The sequence below is a fragment of the Microtus ochrogaster genome, chromosome 1, assembly GCF_000317375.1.
Source record: "Microtus ochrogaster isolate Prairie Vole_2 chromosome 1, MicOch1.0, whole genome shotgun sequence".
In the NCBI taxonomy this organism is placed as follows: Eukaryota; Metazoa; Chordata; class Mammalia; order Rodentia; family Cricetidae; genus Microtus; species Microtus ochrogaster.
The window spans coordinates 121810297-121831876 of NC_022009.1; the positions used below are offsets into that span (position 1 = coordinate 121810297).

General features: G+C 38.9%; 1 protein-coding gene across 1 annotated transcript in view; it reads right to left on the reverse strand.

Annotated features, from left to right (window-relative positions):
• Positions 1–21580, reverse strand: part of Glrb (glycine receptor beta) — a 56635-nt gene that overhangs the window by 11661 nt on the left and 23394 nt on the right. Inside the window, exons 3-6 of the mRNA XM_005344135.2 lie at positions 13356–13462; positions 11670–11737; positions 1561–1790; positions 1371–1453 (exon numbers count right to left, since the gene is read on the reverse strand). Of these exons, the coding sequence (XP_005344192.1) occupies positions 1371–1453; positions 1561–1790; positions 11670–11737; positions 13356–13462 (488 nt within the window). The remainder of the gene's footprint in view (positions 1–1370; positions 1454–1560; positions 1791–11669; positions 11738–13355; positions 13463–21580) is intronic.

Below are 21580 nucleotides of genomic sequence, written 5' to 3' on the forward strand. Positions count from 1 at the left end.
AACCTCATCCCTAGCATCCACCCTCTGCCCTTGCAACCTCATCCCTAGCATCCACCCTCTGCCCTTGCAACCTCATCCCTAGCATCCACCCTCTGGCCCTTGTAATATCTCCCAAAAACAAAACAAAATTTAAAAGAAAAACCAAAAACAACAAAACAAAGCTAAAGTTTTAAAACAGGTATGATTTAAAATAAATAACTACAATGTTCCTTGAAAGAACTGCACCATGACAAAAAAGCAGTAAGACTGTACCCAAGTGAACATCATAATAGCTTCATTAAAGTAACCAGGAGTCCAGGGCCTGGATCTAGGATATGTGTCAACAACTCAGGACTACATCCTAGATTAACCTACCATTGGATCTCAAAGACCATCGGTTTCTGAAATCCTACACAGTGTATCAAATGAGAACATTGAGTAAATACGCATTAAATATACTCTGGTATGTATGCACATATGGTACTGAAACTTTGCATAAACTTATAAAACATAATCTGGTTATTAGAAAGGAAGAAATATTGTTACAAGTTAGGAATTATTTTAGTCTATTAAAAAAATCACTAAACAAAGGCCGGGCGGTGGTGGCGCACGCCTGTAATCCCAGCACTCGGGAGGCAGAGGCAGGCGGATCTCTGTGAGTTCGAGGCCAGCCTGGTCTACCAAGGGAGTTCCAGGACAGGCTCCAAAGCTACAGAGAAACCCTGTCTCGAAAAACCAAAAAAAAAAAAAAAAAAAAAAAAAAAAACCACTAAACATATTCATACAAACATACAAGTATATTTTACAAAGTTATTATTATTCATAGAAATAGCTTAATCTTTAACCATCCATGCTAAAGATTCCTTATAATATTAGTATATTCATTTTTCAAGGTTTCTGATTTATTATTTTATAAAGACATTTATCATAGAAAATTAATTAATATATTTACAGAAAATTACAATTAATAACATTTAGTATGTCTTTTATATACTATAAAATACAATCATAGGAACATAAGACATGCAATTTATAAAACATAATTTTTCTGTACTTCCCTAAGAAAGGCACTTGGTTAGGTTTAAATGTATTTCAATGGTCTCTTTTATGACAAGAATATTAAGATCAGAGAAATTATGTTGTTAGACGATCATAATTTGTGTATATTCTCTGCATTACTAATCTAATTAAGTCTAGTCTTCAGAATAAGAAGTACACTGACCAATGTCAACTCGCTAAAAAGCCAGCAACAGAAAGATTTCTCATCTCCAAGATTACCATAGTTAGTATGGTATTAACATGACCAAAAGCATTATGGTTTCCACAGTTATAGACACTAACTAATAGAATATATCGTCTAGATATAAGGTTTTATGGCCTTATTTACATACAGCTCTCAAGTTGCATCTTGCAACGTTGTGTATCCATGGGAAACAGAGTTAAATCCAGAGGGCATGACAGAGTAATAGACAACCTGAGGGAAGAGGCAGAGAAATTGGAATCATTGAATATGCGTTTATGTGGCACACTGATTTGACAAAAGGAAATATAAGCACACAGGAATTAAATATAAAAGGGTACCTCATGCTCACAAGGACATCTCCATCACGAAAAATAAACAGAAGGATGTTTTCTTGGGTTACATCATGAAAATTGGCACTTTTTTCATTCGCAAAGAATAAGTCAGGCTTCCACAGACACTTGTACATTGTGGGATCTACGGTCAGCGCATCGGAACCTCTGAAGTCACTAGGGAGCTTGAGCCTGGGGTCATTCCATTTCTGTCTCAGGAAAATGTTCACTCTGTAGTCCTGGAGGGGAGAAAGCATGTTGTATGCTTATATCTATATAGCTGCTTAAAATTAAAACAAATGCATATATGTGTATGTTTATAGCTCTTCTCAACAACAAAAGCATTTTTACTGTTACCAGCTAAGAAACAATTCCACTTGGCCAGGTGATAGCATTATCTAAAGATGAGAACTTCTAAAAATTCCAGTCATTCTTTCTCTGCTCTCAAAGTAGGGGAAAACTAAGAATAGATAAGAAGCAGAGGAAAAACATTTCTATTTGTCTTTTGTTAAGTAGAAAAGTAGGTAATAAAATAGCAAATGTATGTAATTGCATACAAATATACAATAACTCTACATATTCCATTGTTCCTTGATACTTACTAGTAATGATTTCCAAGGCTTCATGTGGATTTCAGAATCTCTATATGAAATGGCTTAGAATTTGCATATAGCCTATGCAATCCTATATACATTTAAACCATTAGTTGTAACAGTGAAGAGCTGTTATAAATTATGGCTTATGGAATAGTGAAAAGAACATTAAGTAACTACTTACTAAAACAGCTGGGACAACTCCAAACGTCCAGGAGACACAATGCTTCTAACAAAACTTTGTAGATATAGACTCCCCACACTCACTCATGACTTCCTCTTCACGACTAAGACACCTCATGCTAAGATAATTTCCTATAAAATTTTGGCCATTGTACTTTACCGAAGCACAGGATGGGATTCAACTTGAAGTCATACTAAGCACACAAAAGCACTCCATCTCAATTTGTTGGCCATCCCTGACATGATCTGCCCAAATCATTGACATTCTAAAGTTCTGTATTCAAAGATGATTTTAATCACCTTCTCCAAGTGCTGTGCCTTGCTAAGGGACACCATCACATCAATATATAGTTAAGCTCATAAACTTAACTATGTATTCCTTGCCTTATAGATAATGCCTTCTTAACCAGGGTCAACACAAGAAACACTGCAGTCCCGTCTTCAGTCCATGACACTACTATGAAACTATCCGAGATGGAGTCTTCATTACTTGGAGATTTATTTTTTAATTGGTATACCACTACCACATCCTTTGCTAGTTATTTCCTATGCAGAAAGCAAATTTAGTGAAGCACACTACAAAAATGTACACCTAATCATTAGAGATTTTTAAAAACCTCCTTTTGCAGGTGAGTAATGTTTAAGTGTCTCATTCTGTTTTGCTCTTTTGTCTGGAGGCCAGGGAACTGAGAGCTCACCTCGTAGCCACCTGCACTCATAGCTCCTGTCTCATACCTGGCTGCCATTTCAGTCTGGCTTCAATTGTTTTGCTCTACTTTGATTACTATTTTACACATCAAATCATTGCCAGAAGTGGGATGAATGAAAAATAGACAAAATAACATTTAGAGTAGCATGTACTTACAGAGTCTCCCATCATCTTTTGTGTACAGCTTCAGGAACTTGCCTAGCAGGTTTTCAGAGCAGGGAAGCTCTATTTTATTTTCATATTAGATTTTCCTGTTTTAATAGGCTAGTACATATACATAAAGAGATAGCAATTCTAAAAACCCATTAGCATTCTTTACACTAAAACAATTACCTTCTGGGATATGTCTGCCAATTTGCTTGCTGCTAATTAATTTTTAGGATATTATATCAATATTTCATAATAACATTCAATATAATATCTTGCAGGGATTAAGGCAATGCTAACCTTTAATTAACTTGAGCATATTTTGCATAATTACAGAATAAGCTCTCTCTAATGTTTTGGGTTAAAGTTCAAGATTTATTATGCATTATATTGAAGTTTCCAAAAACAAACTGATACTTCTGGAATCGCAGTTTCATATCCTGCCCGTTTCCAAAGCTGTAGGGCTAATTCATGCCAAATTAACCTTTGAAGGAACAGCTACAACAGTTTTAAAAGTGTTTCTCCTTGGTATTTTATCAGCAGACACTGGCAGAGTCCAGAGAAAATTCCCACACAGCATCAGGAATCTTGAAAAAACAAAACCCTCCTGTTAGGAAAATCAGGTATCAATCAAGACCTGCTGTCTACAAACAACTTTTCAAAAATGACACTAATTTGGAAGCAGAAAGTAGCAAGTGACACCCAGACACTGACTGATAGAATCTCTGTGGAATAAACTGGGGACAGTTGGAGAGCAGCTAGAATATGAGGTGAAAGATGCAGATAAACACTTTCAGTATTAAAGACAGGCACAATGCTCTGAGCAGGAGGAGGGCAAGATCCTTATGGCACCTAAGCCTGCAACGAGGAGGCAGACAGCCTTCAAATGGAGACAGTTGGATGCACAGCTTAAAATGGGGAAGAGCCTCAGTAGATTCAATCCTGACTTTCAGAACCAGATAATTCCTAGAGGAGAGTGTTGAAGCCTAGTGCAAGAGGCAAATTCTCATGGCAGCCAAAGCAACAGGGAGGGAGAGGAAAAACCAAAGGAAAATGAAATAAAGACACAGAAGCATCGTCAACACCATCTAAGTGGCAGGAAAAAATCTCTCTTCTTGATATCTGATCAGAGGAAAGGCAAGAGGAAGTTTCATAAAGACCCTTGTTGAGTCCACAGCTGGGTGGCTGTAGGAGAAAAGGTCCCTCTCCTCCCTGCTTGGCCCACTCTGAGGACCCAAGGACTACTCTGAGAGTGACCAGCAAAATGTATTTATCTTAAATAGAAATGAAACTGAGTCAGAACTGTGCAGAACTGAACCACAGAACAGAGTGTGACTCAACAGCTTCCCATGAGAAAAAAAGAACAATGACAAGTGCTTCAATGGAAACGCATCAAAGGCGTGCAAATGGAAAGCTTGGCATAGGCCCTGGAGATTGGAAGATGATGGTAGTTATACCACACACTGCCCATGCCATGGCCTGAACTCCCTAGGTGCCGCACAACAGCACAAAGACCAATACAGAAAGAGCGACACTAAGAAGCTGCTGCTCTTATTGGAAGACACCAACCCAAAAAATGCACACATAACTAAAACAAAGACAGCATGGAAATAAGATCTGCACTTCTTCAGAGTGACCAAACAGAGAAAAGTCTGCACTTGCTTTGGAGCCTGTCCTGGAACTAGCTCTTGTAGACCAGGCTCTGTGAGTCTCTGCCTCCCGAGTGCTGGGATTAAAGGCATGCACCAACACCACCTGGCTGATTTGTTTAATGCTTAATGCAAAACTAGTTATTGGCATTTCAAATTCTCTACCAACTTTCTTTGAAATTGGTCATTTTTCCTTTTTAATTGCTCCATCACAATAATTATAGCGCTATCGCTTATTTTGTGATAAACCAATTTCCATCAGAAACAGAGCATGTTATCCGTGAGGAATGGCTTGATTGTTTTTAAAGCGCTTGTTGACAAATAGTACCCATTGCTTGTTTTAAGTAACTCACTATTATTCATTATTTGGAAAATGGATGTTCTCCAAATTCTCAGTACCAATTAACACTCAAATTAAACTGTTTCTCTAAGGCACTAAAACATGTCACAATGAGACACTAAAGCCAGTTATGTCTCATTAATGATATTTTAGTAGTAGGGCTATTTATCTTTATTTCAGAAAATTTATTAGGCAAATTCTTTTCTGTGATTCACTTTTACCTGGTTCCCATATAAGTAATCGTTAACTCATTTCCTTTCTTTACATTGTGATGAGAAATGAAATTAGTGTGCAAGGAAATAAAGACCAACAACTGCAGCATCTGGCGGCTTTATAATTAAGGTTCTATCAATGATTGCTTAAAACATAATCCACAGTGATGCCAAATACAGGCTTTTGTGCGACCAGAAGTTTCCCATGAGAGTTGTTGGGCTATGAAAATACTCATTAAATACTCTTAATTTATAATTCACTGATTTTTCTCAAAAATACCACTTTTTAAAGTTTGTTAGTAAGTTCTATTGAACTTTTTATTTTAATTTTATTAATATGTACATTTTTCCAGACCTGCACCAATTCCCTGTTTGTACTTGCGATTCCTCACTAAGACTACTAACATCAGACTAAAAACCGCTTGAGATTAGCATCTTTATCCATTCCTATTGTAAGAGCACGATACTTTATGCAACTTCTAAGGAACAGAAATGTACTGTTCTGAGACTGGAAGTCAGATGCAGGTCTGTTCCTCAGAGCAACTTCTTGATTTGTCCAATTCACAAATGGACAAAATGAAATGGGAAAACAGGCTCCCTCTGGTCCCCTTCAATGGGTATGAATGCCATTGTTGGCGGCTCCACCTTAAGTCCCTTTCAATCCTCAAAGGCCCTACCTCTTAATGCGATTGCACTGGTGTTTAGTTTACATACATGAGTTTTGGAAGGACCTGAAGAGCGGTAGATGACAAGCAGAAACCTGCTGGGACTGTGTGTTCAGACAGCCTTCAGCATATTTCTATTAAATACAGGAGAGAAGAAGCAAAGTCTGTGGTAGTTTGACAGGTGCTAAAGTTTAACAGTCTTCAAGTGTCAAACTTAACTTCCTTCCTAGGAACTGACAATGATGACTAACTAGACAGAGAAAACCAAACTTAAACCATTAAACACAAATTTACTCCTTCAACCTTCTTGCATTAAAAGAGTAACTTTGCCAAAGAGATACTGTAATTTTAAAGATTTATGTTTAAATAGATCCCCTTTCACTTCTTAGTATGATTTACTTTAAGGATATATTTTAGAAATTACTCAGTATAAATCAAGGGACATACTTGGCACGCATAGAGTCAGACACCATTGGATAAGCCTCTAGCAGGACAAGGAATACATTTTGTTTGATCACATATTCCTCCAGCAGGATTTACTTCCATGAAAGCATTATTTACAAACATTCAGAAACATATGTATTAACGTTTTGTTTGCTGTCATAACAAAATAAACAAAAATGTGGTGGAGGGAAATATCATAATCTCCATGTCTTAGACAAAATATCAAAATAACCACAGGAAACTCTAGCTTTCTGTCCACCAGGCTGGTTTTGTCTCAGAAGTTGAGGACATAATTCTTTTTTTTTTAATTTATTTATTAAATTATAATTAGCTTGAGACATTTTGTTAGAAATACACGAAATTTTGTTCTGCTCCCTGCTGAGATACCCTCAAATGCCACGTGTCGCTTAGGGTTGGGGTCACTGCATGCGTTCCTGCATGCACCCGGGGCTTGCTTCGGTGGAGGACATAATTCTTTTCTCCTTCTTTCAGCTTTAGTATATACCTAGATTTTTAGGTTATGGTTCTTCCACATGGCATTGCAATCCATGTTTTCTCCACTATGGTTGTGATCAATACTCCGATCTTCCTACCTCTTTTATCATATCTCTCGCGGGTACAAGTGACCACTGCATTGAACCGGCCACTCGTTTTCTTAAGATTATGAATTTAACAGTATTTGCTACACTCCTTGTCCATTGGCACCACCACAGCCTCTTTCCTGTCATGGAAGACAGGGGCAGCAACGGTAAACCACAGGGGAAACCTTGAAGACTAAGAATTTAAAATGAAACAAGGGAGTAGGGATATGGTTCAGCAGGCAGAGGCTCTTGCCTCCAAGCCTGCTGACTTAAGTTCAATGGCTGGAAACCACACAAAGGAAAAAGTCAACTCCCTCATAATTTCCTCTGGTCTCCAAAGACATACTGTAGCACATGCACACACACACACACACACAGTGGGGCAATTTGTCTTAAAACGAAATCAGTAGAAAAACTATTTATAACTTCTGATTTTATACCTAACATGAAAACAAAATTAATCAGGATAAAAAAGTAAAGAAAAATTGAAACATGTGGTATTATTTAAAAAAAATAATACTATGCTGGAAAACCAATAACAGAATATAAAGAATAGTACAGTGAGATGGACTTTGAAGAATGGATTTAAAATAGATTTTCAATCTACACATACAAGAAAAGATAAAATCAAATAACAAAGATGAGCAATTGGAAGGAATTAAAAATAAGCTCTTTAAGTCGATCCCAAACATGCTTTTCCTTCTCTTGACAAGCAGCACAGCTGTGTTGCCCAGGATGATCTGAAGTCTATTATTAAAAGCACGGAAAGTCATGCAGCAGAATGGCATAGGAAACCTGACGGGACCATGAATTGTAGCATAGCAATAATTCAACATAATTACAAAGAAGGCCTAAAGACAGAAAATGGATTGTATAAACAGGCTTTTATTTCCATGAAGGAGCTCTTGTGTGTTTCTGATGAGATACAGTGCTCGTGTGTGGACTATTGCAATCAACTATGATACCCAATTTTCCACAGTGGGTAATGGTTCGCTTTTTATTTAAGAAAACCCACTGTCTTAAGTAAACAGCAGGGAACAAACAGAGAAATCAACAAGTATCAACAGTGTGACTGCAGGGCACATGTTTCCTAGACAATCTTCTCATGGCTTTGAGGGCTCTTACTTCATTTGCCACAAACAGTACCACAGAACGCGGTGAAAGCAGAATCGTTCCTTCTGGCAGTCTCACATTGGGGAGGTAATGTTTGTTTGTTGTTCTGTGTGATGTCGCTATTAATGTCAGCAATTATCACTTACAGCATAGGTAACGGCAGCTTAGGACAACTAAGGTGCAGCAAGCAAACCGCACAGACACTGGAAGTCGGCATAAAGAGACACAGAGTGAGACCAAACAACAGGCCCGAAACTACAGCTTCACAGAGATAAGAACAGGGGAGGGAAGACTGATACGGTTGTGGAGCTTCCTTCACTACACAACTTCAATTTGCAAAGATATTGAGATGACTTAGTTTATGCAGCAACATCCAAAATAAAAACAAATGAATGAACAACCTGGGAGAATCCCCCCACTCCCTGCTTCACCTCCTTAGTGCTGAGAGCATTTGACAAAGGTTGCTATGCAAATTTTATGCACTGGAGGGAAGAGCTGCCCCTCTCCTTTCAGAAGCCGCCCCCACATCTGTCTGCCACTTGAATTAATGTCCTATCCAGACCCCAGCTCCATGTGTTGCATTGAGATTTGAATAAACAACTAACTGTCTATCCTGAAAAAAAGTGGGTGAAATGTTGGACTTCCAAAATGTTAAGGTTTCTATTGTTCTCAGAGGGAAGAGGCTAGTTCATTAATTGACAAAACTGCAAGTCCCGTTGAAGCTATTTCATGCTCTTTAGCACCTGTTCTAGCCACTTGCAAGAGTGAGACAAGCAATAAGTTATCATCACTGAAACTTTAGGAGGCTTGCCAAAACACTGCCGCTCTGTATTTTAGTCTCTCCTGTTTGCAAGGTGTCACACAACAAGGGCACAGGAGGCTCAAGTTCAAGTCTTTTGATGACAACTCAAATATTCAGCATCACACTGTTGTGAATATGCAAGCAACATGATGATGAAGCCAACCTTTCTGCTTTCCCAGCTTCTTGCTTGGGGGAGAATTGTGTTTCTATTAGCTTGCTTTCGCTAAGCAGCCATCACTGTCACCCCTAACAAGCTGTCACTCCTGCCCATGTATGAATTCCCCTGAATGACTCCAGAGTCAGCTCTATCTCTTATGACCACTGTTCATGATAAAAAAAAAAAAAAACAAAAAACAAAAACAAACAGAAGGACTGGTCAGTCTAGTTACAATTTTTCTTAGAAGACGTGTGTGTGTGTGTGTGTGTGTGTGTGTGTGAGAGAGAGAGAGAGAGAGAGAGAGAGAGAGAGAGAGAGAGGTATATCTTTTCCTGATAAGCAACAATACTTAGCAAATGTCCAGAGAAGGTATATAATATATGACACCCTCAAAAGACACACCTCTAAAGCTTTGTAGCTACATAAGAAGCCAGCACTGAGAAGAGCAAGTTGAGGGGTAGAACAAATCTACTTGGTAAATGTGTCTCAGAGTCAAACACTTGGGTTACGTCACGTACATGAAAAAAAAATCAACGACCAAAAACAGACCATTTAATTATCTGCCCCCAGAGTTTATAGACCTGTTTTCGGATACGAGATGAGCAACAAGAAGAGTCAGAATATTTCCAAGAGAAGGCCAACTCTTGAGAGCAGTGCTTTATAATTAGTTTCAGGGGCCAAGGGTGAACTCTAAGGTACAGGGATTTCGGAATGCAGAGACCAAGGACACCAAACAGAACCCTCAAATTTTCACTTTCAAAAACCATCTCTTACTCTTGGAAAATGAAGAGTTTGTCTTGATGAAACATCTTTGAAATGAATTAAGAGCTACACCTTTCTCCTAAGTGACAAATGACAGTATATTTCAGAGTTGTATAAAACACTGTGTTTTAGTGACCTGTAATGTACATCTATGCTGTTTAAGTGAGACTTGGATTCGATCCCAAGTCTTTTAAATAATTGTCTTCTTCCCTCTTACTCTTTTTACATATATACATGTGTGTATGTGTGTGCGTGTGTGTGTGTATCCATTATGTATACCATATATCTAACTATGACTATCAACTTCTCAGGAGCTTATATATGCTGAAATATGAACTTCCACAAGAATAAGCCCATCACAGTTGCTACTAAACCTCTTAGAAAGTAAACACAACACAGTTGGTCTATTAAACCAAAATACTACAGCTCTGTAGCTAAAAATGAAGGAGTGACCACTTTAGATCATTCTTTCCACAGTCTGAGCCTGAGATATTCTGGAAGATTACAGAATATTGTAGTAGCTCTGCTACCATTACAATCAAACCTGCCAGCATCACTTAAAATATAAGTAACCCAAGAAATAAAACAAAGGAAAGTGTTTTCCTCCAGCTTAATCAGTATCACTTCAGTATTTTGCTTGTCCAAAAGGAGAGGATTCCACGCAAACACCTGCTTGTCTGAGAGCAGGAACATAGTGTAGATTTTGCTGAAGGGCTTTTTAAGATGTGTGTAGAGGTTGCCAATTAAAATACCCATACTTGAGAGAATCTACAACTTCTGTTTTCTTCAGGATCGCAGACAGAGCTCCCCCTTCATCCTCTGTGCTTGTTCCTCTGCCAGGAATTTCAGGCATGTTTTAGGAAAATAATTTCTCCCACATTGGTCATCCCAGTTCTCTCAAAATTAGCATAAAGGAAAACAAGACTCCTCCCCAAACTTAAAACGTTACCTACAAATTCACACATCTAAAAACTAAAAGGAAAGAGTGCTTCCTGGGAATTTTCATTACTTCATATAGACCCGAGAATGTCTCAATGAGCTTCTCATTCAAATGGCTTCTTGGTTGGGGTGGTCTGGGGCAATAATGGCTCACTCTATAAAGTGTTCACAATGAACGCAAAGGCTTGAGTCCAGATCCTGAAAAAACCCACATAAGAAGCCAGCAAACAGTGGTCCACATCTGTAATCCCAGTACTAGGGAGGTGGACATGGAAGGATGCCTGGGACTTGCTGAATCTAGCTGAATCAGTGAGCTTCAGGTTCAGTGGAAAGCCTGTCTCAACAATAAAGAGGAGAAAGGGGGAATGGCTGAAGAAGCCAATGGGCATGTGCAAGTGTGCACTCACGGAGGAACAGGGGCTGGAAGCAGGAGAGGAGAGAGAGAGAGAGAGGGAGAAGGGGAAGAGAGGAGGGGGGAGAGGAGAAGGAGAGGGAGGGAAGAGGGAGAAGTGGGAGAGGGAGGGAAGAGAGAAGAAAAGGGAGAGAGAGTGTTTAGGTACATAAAACATTTCCCAAGACAGCATACAGTTTTTCAGAGTGAATACATATTTCTTAAGTCTGAAAGTTTCAAGGCTAAATTTGAATTGCAAAATTACATAGGTGTTGAAAGGTCTTGTTTAAGACAACCTGGGAATTTGTAATTTTCCATGCTAGGCTACGCGCATTTTTCTCCACAGTCACTCCATATTTTTCCGTTTTAGTGGTTTCCACTGTCGTCTGACCGAAGGCTTGAGGATTATAACTACGAAATTATCATCTTACCATTGTTGTTTCTTGAATGGATCCAAAACTATTAATAAAAATGTTGACTACTACATCAACAGGAATACCTATGAATAAAAATTAAAAGTAAATTTAGCAGTTGTAAAACCCTTGGTGATAATTCTTATAATATGGTATACTTATTTAATTTTTGCATTTTAAAACATACATTTCCATGCAAAAACTTTGTTTTTAATATAACATGTTGACGATTGCTATTGACTTCATTTTCTGAATATAAATTTTAAGACAAATGAAACTTAACTTCAGTTATATTTATTGGCATGCATTATCCAGAAATATTTCTTTTTTAACTTGCATAAATATTCCTCTTTCAGTTGCATAAACTCTGTAATACGTGTTTTAATTGAGACCTGCATAACTTAATACTTAGTAAATTAGTTACTAAATTAGTATACTAAATTAAATACTTACTAAATTAGTCTGTAAAATTTACTTTTAAGATGTTTAATTTTCTTGCATTTTCTAATCATTTCAAATCTTTAAATTAATTGCTATCACAGTATTCAAGGAATTTTACTGATAACTGCTAACTTTCCATTTTATTTCATCAAAGCACAAAGCTAATCAGACTTGTAATGGAGCCATTATAAAGATTTCTGTCTGACCTGTTGGAAAATAATTTGGAAGTTCATGGAGTGAGAGCCGAGGTATAATGTTGCAATTTTCTTTCTTTTCTAACTCATTGTGCCTATCAAAGGGAACACGTGAATTTAGCCTTTAGCCTCATAAGCACGGCTGATGAGAAACAGGTGTGAAGCCATGCGCGGTAGGCATGTGACAGCCCAGGCTGCGGCTGCTAGGGAGAGTGACTGAATAGGCTCCGATAATGAACAAAATCCCTGTTTTTACAACATAGCTGCAGAACGCTAGTTGACTAGAAGCAGCTGCAGACATTTTTTTTTTTTTCTGCAAAGGGAAAAAAAATATGAAGCCTTATAATGCTAATCTGATGTCTGGCCTTTCCCAACAGCAAGGATTATGGTCTTCCAGAGAGCATGCTTCACGCAGGGTTTCTGAATTTATCAAGAAGATTTCTTGAAAGCTTTGTAACAAAAATGCAACCAGGTCACAAAGCTTTTTATTTTAAGCGTGGCTTTATTTTTCCTTAAAACTGTGACAAGTGGACTGCTTGGCTGAAATAATAACTTCTGTCCTGGAGATCTGCATTCACAAAGTTAATGTATTTTTTAAAACATGGTGGCCATCTTTCTTTGAGCAAAAGAAGTATTTTTATAAATATGAAATACTAATAAAAGAACTTACATACAATTGTAATTGTTCTTTTCCCTGAGTAAATGGCTACTGTACAAATTACTAACTGTTGTGTCTATTAACAGACATTAGACTGATCTTTAAATCACTGAGGTTAGGGACACATAGTACTTAAGAAATCCATCTTAGAGAGCAGCCTTTTCATTCACAGGACACACCTTTTCACTTTTTCAACTGCTAACTATATAAAGTTATTAGAATTATGGTTTTCTTAATAGCAAAGTGTAGTTTTAGCATTAAGTTTTTCTGATGCTCAGCACCCTACCGGACAGTTAAAAGCTAACATGAAATCCTATTCCTTCTTGCATTAGCAGCACAGTGTTAGATAGGTGGAGCTGAGTTTTAAAGCAGAAGATCGAAGGGGGTTGGGAGTGCAGAGAGATAACAAACCTTTGAAGTTCGGTCTTATCCTGGGATCATAACTGACCAGCAGCCTGTTCAAGATGTTGCTGGTGGAGTTGGGGGGCACACGCGCAAGGTCCTCTGGTGACTGCTGACTAATGAGAAGACAGAGAAAAAGCTGGTGAGTACTAAATAGCACACAAAAGCTCCATTTTCCTCAGGACGCTTGGCTCTCTCGACAAAGACAGAACTCCACCAGGGCTTTCCCAAATGGAAGTAAATAAAGAGTTACAAACACTGTCAGAGCCCAAATCATTGGTGTAAAAATGATAAGAAAAAAAAACAGCATTAATTTACTAGCTGAATGAAGTAGTATTCAGAAAAGCATAGGCTGCCATGCTTTTTTTTATTTTACTATATATAATTATCCATTTTGCCATTACTTCTGAATAATAAGTCATGACTAAATTGATAGTTCAAGTCCACATTTTATAAAAGGAACTTCCTTGGTAGCCAAGGGGAAATATGTTTCTGGGTTTTTGTTTTTGTTTTTTTCTGTTTGTTTTGTTGTACCATCCATGAATTTTTTTTTGTTTGTTTGTTTTTCTAGGCAGGGTTTCTCTGTGGTTTTGGAGCCTGTCCTGGAACTAGCACTTGTAGACCAGGCTGGTCTCGAACTCACAGAGATCCTCCTGCCTCTGCCTCCCAAGTGCTGGGATTAAAGGCGTGCGCCACCACCGCCCGGCCCCCACCCATGAAATTTTATCAAAAAAATCTTTTAACCCAATAACAAAAACAAAACAAATCTCCATCATGACCACAAGATAGATTAAAAGGAGCCACTATCTGGTATTGTCTAAATATGCTGTGAAATGGTCAGGAATCACATTCATTTATGTGAAGCAATCTTTGATGCAATTTGCTTAACTTTTTATCACCACTTCAATACCTGTGAGCCCTTTCTGCTCTGACACAGGAGGCCACTAGAGATGAGACACAAGGCAGCACAAGTTTATGAGAGAGCTAAAATGACTATGAATTGCTGGAAACAACGCTTTCAGATAGAAATCATTCCAAGTGCAACATATTCAGCCACAGATGAAAACCAATTAGTTAAATTTCCCAAATTGCAAGAGATTGCATAGATTTCTTAAATTGCTTTTCCATGGTCTTATCAACTCCAATACCACACCTCCAGGGATCTGAGCATTGGTAAGGTAATGAGATTTTCTATTTCACTGCAAGTAAAATTTTAACCGCCTCAGAGCCAACTGTCACCCCTTATCAAGAGATCCGGCGCTCAGGAGAATGAGGCTGGGGGGGGAAATTGGATATTAGGAGGTGAATTAGTGTTCAATCCTATCTATGGATTTTCTCATTCAAGGAGGGAAAATGGAATTAATTATGAAATATACCTTTATTGAATCAATTAAGGGATGCTATTATTGTGTCTCTTGATATAAAATCCTTTACAATTACATTCCTTCAGAGCGAAGAAAAGAGGGCATAAAGACAATTAACTCTAATTGCATTGTTTGGAACTTTCAGGACATCTTGTTTTTCCTTGCTCACAAACTAGGTCAATCAAATCCAAATTTCAGCTCTGCCACTATCGAACTGTGCCCTTCTCCTATACACTCCTATGGAATCAGTCCCGCCACTCTGCACTGTAACTCTTCCTTCTAACTGCACCAATCTAAATCTATACCTTTAGATTGTGCCTGAACCTTCATTTCCCTTTGGAGAGATTTGCCTCGTCCATCCAATCATATTCCAAGTAATACAAATGAGTAAAGGCATCATTTGATGACAAGTCCGTCACTTCCTTCCATACCTGTTTATAGAGTACCAACTAGACACAACACAGAAACCATGATTACGAAGGGACCATCAGCGTATTCCCTGTTCTGCCATTAGACAAACAGGACCGAACACTTCCCACCAGTCCTAGGTGGCTCAGATCCATGTACCAGTATGGGATGGGTAGTGGAGAACAGACACACGTGTCCATTTCAGTCTAAAGTGACAAACATAGGATTGTTCGATTAAACAAAATAGGTCTTTAACTAAGCAGAAGGCTATTTTTCAGTTGAGAGAGAGAAAAAAAAGATTGGTGTTGGTTGGGCCAATGTGACGTGGTAAGCAAGTTTGATGATAGTTTATCAACACCTCAAGAAAATAATAATGATAATAATGAAGACATTATTATGATATATAAATAGATACTGAAAATGTAAAGCTTGGTCAAATTTTTTAGCTGAATTTTCATCCCATATAAAGCCTGGCAGAGTGTAGGCGGAATATTATCTACGTTCTCATTACCATTGTCCAAGCCAAATGACTACATTTGACTTTAATATTGCAATTGCTCACACTTTCAAGTGCAGAATCAACAGGAGCTTCTCTTCATGAAACACAACATTTCCAACCAATCCACACAAGAAGTTAGTTTTATAGAGAAATACATAGTCCAAACCAGGCAGAGTGGCTCACACTTGTAATCCCAACAGAAGCGAAACTGAGTTGGAAGGATCACCTTGAGTTTGAGGCTAGACCGAACAACAAAATCCCAGGTCACGGCTGTCTATAGCTCCTGCTCCAGGAAGAGAGACGGAGAAAACAAACAAAAGGATACAATGCCAACTGGTCATAGACTGTGGTTATTTTCTTTGTTAAGAGACACAGAAACAGAAGCAAGAAAAATAACTCCTTAATGTCGGGTTACTTTGGGTAGCCCTGCTGTGTAAGAAGGCAGGAAGGACCCCACAGTCATGCCAACTGAAACTGGTCATGGAAGGAAGCTGGCAGTGACTTCTGCAATCCTGATTCTGTCAAAGGCGAAACATGCCTCAGAGCTCTGGGTTTGTAGTGTGGGTTTAGTCTGCACGGAACCACTCTGACGTTTTCACTGGTGCAAAGAAATACCCTGCTCTAATTTCTGCGAGCACCATCCACACTTCAGAGTGCATATGCTCCACCAGGGTTCTATTGCTCTTACTACAGTCATTTTTCTAAACCGATACTAAAAATAAGACTCTAAAAGTTAGCCTATTCTGCACTTTATGAGTGTCATACTGTATCTATTCCCAAATACTTTCATTTCTTCTTATAGTTAAAATAAATTGTTGTATTGTAACAAATGACATCAATATCAGTTGAAAAATCAAGTATAAACACACACACATAGGAATATACCAAAACTTTTAAGCCCTGTTTTTTTGTTACTTGTGTCAATACAACTTGACCTGAATATTTAATAAGGAGTTCATCTTTCCTATGCTAGGAATTCAGAAACTTTTTAAAATGTAAAAGAATCAAGAGTAGTTTATATTCACAGGTGTAAATTCAGAGAATTTTCTCCCACATAAAATAGTAATCATATGTTTTAGCTTACCAATATGAAAATCACATAAAAATACTCTCTACTAATTGGGAAGGGGGGATTGGATGACTGCAGGGACTTTCTCTAAAAGACAAAATGAAATATGTACACAGCATATTTGATTGTTTACATAGAAACACACACCTGCATACACACACACACACACACACACACACACACTATTTGTAAAATGTGGTATTTGTGATAACAGAGCACAATTAGTAACTGTTTTCATAACAGAGTGTTAAGGTTTTGAATGTTATACTTATTCAATCTATCAAAAATTCCAGTATATCACAAAACAGGGTTTATTTCTTTAGAAATATGACATTAAGAAAATAACTGTCTCAGGCAAAGTGATCAAATAAGTAGGAAAATGCGTTCTTATATAACAAGAATTTTTATAACCATCCCTGTTTTGTTCACTAGCCTAAACTTAAACCAAAGTCATGACTAAGGGGGAAAGTTATGCAAAGAATGTGTCCTGACATTCTATATGGCTGTATGATGTAATGTTTTCCAGCACACACAAAAAAACACAGAAGTCTCTTTCTAAAGAGAGGCTCCATTTACCGCTTAATGTAGATTCATCTTCAAAATCACTACATGGCCACTCTAAATGGTCAGTCTAAAACAGATACACAAGAGCAGACTGCCTCAGTTTTCCTCAAACGGCAACTCTCTAGCCAACGGGTTGCCTAATTTTTTCATAGTATAAAAAGCACAGCAAAATAGTACATGGTTTCTCAGGCAGAAAGCATGGTCAGAGGAACCTGCACATGACCTATCTCCTTCACAAAAGCACAAATATAAAGGAAGAAGAAAGCACAGGACATGGTGTGTCTTCGTTGGGTAAGATGTTCACAAAAATCTAATGAAAGGAAGCTACATACTTCTGAAAATGGTACACATGCAGAGTTGGGGTTTCTCGAACCTGTGGAACATAGGCTAAAAGACCCTCGGTTACAGAACCTGACGAGATCATCGAGCTGCCTGCAGCAAGGAATTCCACCTCCTGGGCCTGGATTTTTCCTTCCCAAGCACAGGGACCAGGAGCTGGCAGACAACCAACAGCCTGTCTTTCCAGGGAAGCAGTATCTAATTCCCCTTCCCAGGGCCATCCTTGTGTCGCTCTTAGGAAGCAGGGCTGGGAGGGAGAACTGAGGTTGGAATGTATAATGAAAAAGATAAAAATAAATCATAAAAAATCATATCAAAGGCAATGATGCAAGCGCAAACAGTGACAACAGTGACATTGGTCAGGTTTTAAGGCTGTTTTCTCCTATAGATTGATGGGAGATTTCTTCAAAGGGACTTACAAGGACTTACAAACAACCACTAAACTCACAATGAAAACCTGTTCAAGGATGGGCTCTGCGGAGCCATCACACAGGGGCTACCAATGGCCAGGCTGGGGTGATCTGGCAAAATATGGCAGTCTACTACTTCCTGCTTCACCAAGTGAGCCCCCTCTCTACCTCCATCACACACCTGCCCTAAAATTTCTGGTGTTTGTCTCATTGATGGCAAATAGGCCATCAGTGCAGGATAAATGAAAAAGATTGCCCAATCCTTAGCTTTTAGCTTTGAAATTATGAACTAAATAAAATCTTTTCTAAGATATTAAGGTTTCTCAGGTAGGTTGTACTAGCAGCAGGAAAAACAGAAGCACCAATACACTACAATTCCTAACAGAAAAACAACTAAAATTCTTAAGTATACAGCAACCGAAATGATAATTTTCCTTTAGTTTCATTATTCTTTATTTCATTTAATAATGTTTTAGTATTTGCTCTGTGCTGTGTGCATTACTCTATACTGGTTTTGCCTTTTGAGAACCGAACAGACACATTTCTTATTCTGACTTGAAAATGCTATTCGAAACTGTAGTTTCAGATAAACTTATCCAGTAATTCTGCACTGACCATGCCCTGGATCCAAACAGCATCTCACACTGCTGATGCCTCAGTGAGAGAAGGTAAAGTCAACAACTCAAAGGATAATCTGGTCCAGAAGGGTGTGGCTTCAACAGCAGTCACACAAAAAGATTTTGCAGCAGAGTTTGCTGAAATGAAGGGTTCACACAGGATTTAATGAGACCTGTGGTTTCAGCTGAGGGGCTGGGCCAAGATGGGCATAGACAGAAGAGCACGTGGTAAGAAGATGGAATAAAGTAGGGCATCTAATGACTGGGACATCTTAGTGGTACCAGGAGGGTGAAATAGGAGGCATGTGGCCTTAAGGGCAGAAGTGGACTAAAGATGTGGGTCTTTGGAGCCATGGAATTGACTGACACAGGTGTGCTCCTCACAGGATGCAGCTGAGCCTGAGCATCCTGGTAGTCTCCTTGGATGGGAATGAGAGAGTTGAGGTGAGAACAGCACTGGAGACTGATCCTACCAGACCACCTTAGCGAGCCTCCTGTATCTTCACACTACAATAGCATACCCAGAGAACAGACGGCTTCTCCTTAGCAGGGTGGGGAGCCAGAGAAATAGGGATGCACGTGAGAAGAGTGCCTGTACTTTCCTCCTCGCAATCCTGGAAGTGAGATGGAACAAGGTTGCCAAAGGCAGTCTATAGCAATTCAAGTTTGCAGGTAACAATGACCTAGTTACCCACTTGGCAGAGGCTGAGACAGACATGGCCTCAACACAGAGACATGATGTTATGGTGTCAATAAAAAGTTCTTCATCCAGCATCATCGTACACTTGAATCTTGTATTAATTTCTATTCTGTTGCCAAGTGGTGGTGGTGCACACCTTTAATCCCACCACTTGGGAGGCAGAGGCAGGAGAAACTCTGTGAGTTCGAGGGCAGCCTGGTCTACAAGAGCTTGTTCCAGGACTGGCTCCAAAGCAACACAGAGAAACCCTGTCCTGAAAAGCAAAAAACAACAACAACAAAAATCTATTCTGTTACTCTGATACAACACCATGACCAAAGCAGTTTATAGAAGAAAGGGTTTATTTGGAGTTATGGTTCCAGAGAGACAGCAGGAAGGCAAAGCACCTAGTGGTAGACCTGGTAGCAGAAACAGGAGGCTAAGAAAGTGCATCAGGTAGAAGAGACTGTGCTGGAATGGGCTGTACACTTTTAACAGCCCCAGTGACAAACTTTCTCCATAACCTATCCAGACAGTGGTACCAACTGGGGACCAAGTGTTCCAATGCCTGAGCCTATGGGGGCATTTCTCATTTCTTAAACACACTGACATTGTGTTTAAGCAACTGTAGAAATGACTTCAAGCTCAGAATCAAAGAGCAAAGCTTAGGTATTTAAGAGAGTATTTAGTGTTTACTGGGAACAATGAAGCAGGAAAGTCAGGGATTAAGAAATTTACAAGTGCCTGAGATGCAAATGAAAAGCACCAGCAGCTGGTATTTGTTAATGGAGGATGCTTGACCCTTACAGAGAGATGCCTAATCCAGTTACAAAATGGCTGGAAATTTTTCAGCCAGTTGTTGAAAGACTTACTGGGGAAAAAAAAGTCTGTGTACCCCTAAACCAAGTCCTGCAACTTCAGAGAAATGACCTTCCTACAGAAACTGTATCAGGTTAGGACAAAAATTAGTTGATAAATCTCTTGATGTTATGTCCATCAGATTTAGTCAGAAAAAGGAGGGACCACCTGTAATCAGCTGGGCTCACCGACTTCAGAGGAGCGACTTTTGATAAACTATCTGCAAAATTAATTTCTGGCATTTTTAGACCGAGTCAACAATCATCATGATAATCTGTAGCATCACACTGACACTCTGGGCAACATAAAAAAGGTAACTGGTATCGTCTCTAAAACCACTAAATGTCTCAAAGTACTGGGACCAATGGTGTTCACAATCTCCAAATGTTCTAATCCAAAATATTAAAAAACTATGTGTTAAAAGTCAAAGATTTTTAAAAGAAGGGAGAGAGACCTATCTGGTAGCCTATTGGTCAGTGTGCCAAGATGGAAGTGGACCCACATGATAAGGCTGTGACCAATCAGTGCTCATGTCAGGAGAACTATTGGTACAGAGGTCCTTCTGTCTATGTGTTGCTTTTATTGGTTAATGAATAAAGAATCTGCATTCGTCTGAGCAGGGCAGAACAGAGGTAGGTGGCGAAAACTAAACTAAATGCTGGGAGAAAGAAGGCAGGGTCAGTGAGAAGCCACATAGCCCTGCCAGAGACAGATGCTGGAACTTTACCGAGTAAGCCACAGCCTCGTGGTGATACACAGATTAATGGAGATGTGTTAATTTAGGATATGAGTTAGCCAGAAATACGCTTAAGCTATTGGCCAAACAGTATTGTAAATAATATGGTTTCTGTGTGATTATTTCGGGGCTGAGCAGCTGGGAATAAACAAGTGGCTTCCTATAACAAACTGTCACTGTTCAGTTGTCAGTATCCTATTCAGAAATTAGGAATAGGGAGATATGATGTGTTGGCCCCAATGGCTAACACACATATAAAGATCTTCAAAAGACAAAGAGTGGGAAGGTACCATTGCACCTGGTTCTTCTGCAGGATTCTGCCACATGAAAGCACTAAGAGCTACTAAGGAAGTACCCACGGGCCATCATTCCAAACACTCTGGGAAAGACACACACCTCCATGGAAGACTTCTCCAAGAAAAAAAAAAACAAATGCAGATAGCTAAAGGTTAAGTCTCTCCACCAACACAGCAAACTAAGCCAAGCTAATTAAGAATTAAAAGTCTAAGTTTATTGGTAAAATATTCCTGGATGGTCTTCCAGCTCCCAGAGAGGAGAAAGGGGGAGGAATCAGATAACCACATAGCCAATCTCCTCAGGGCAGTTTAAATACCATGTAGTCATGGTCATGGGCATTTCTGTGGTTGGAGGTTTTTGGAGACAGGGCGGGGTTTGGAGACAGAGAGAGAGA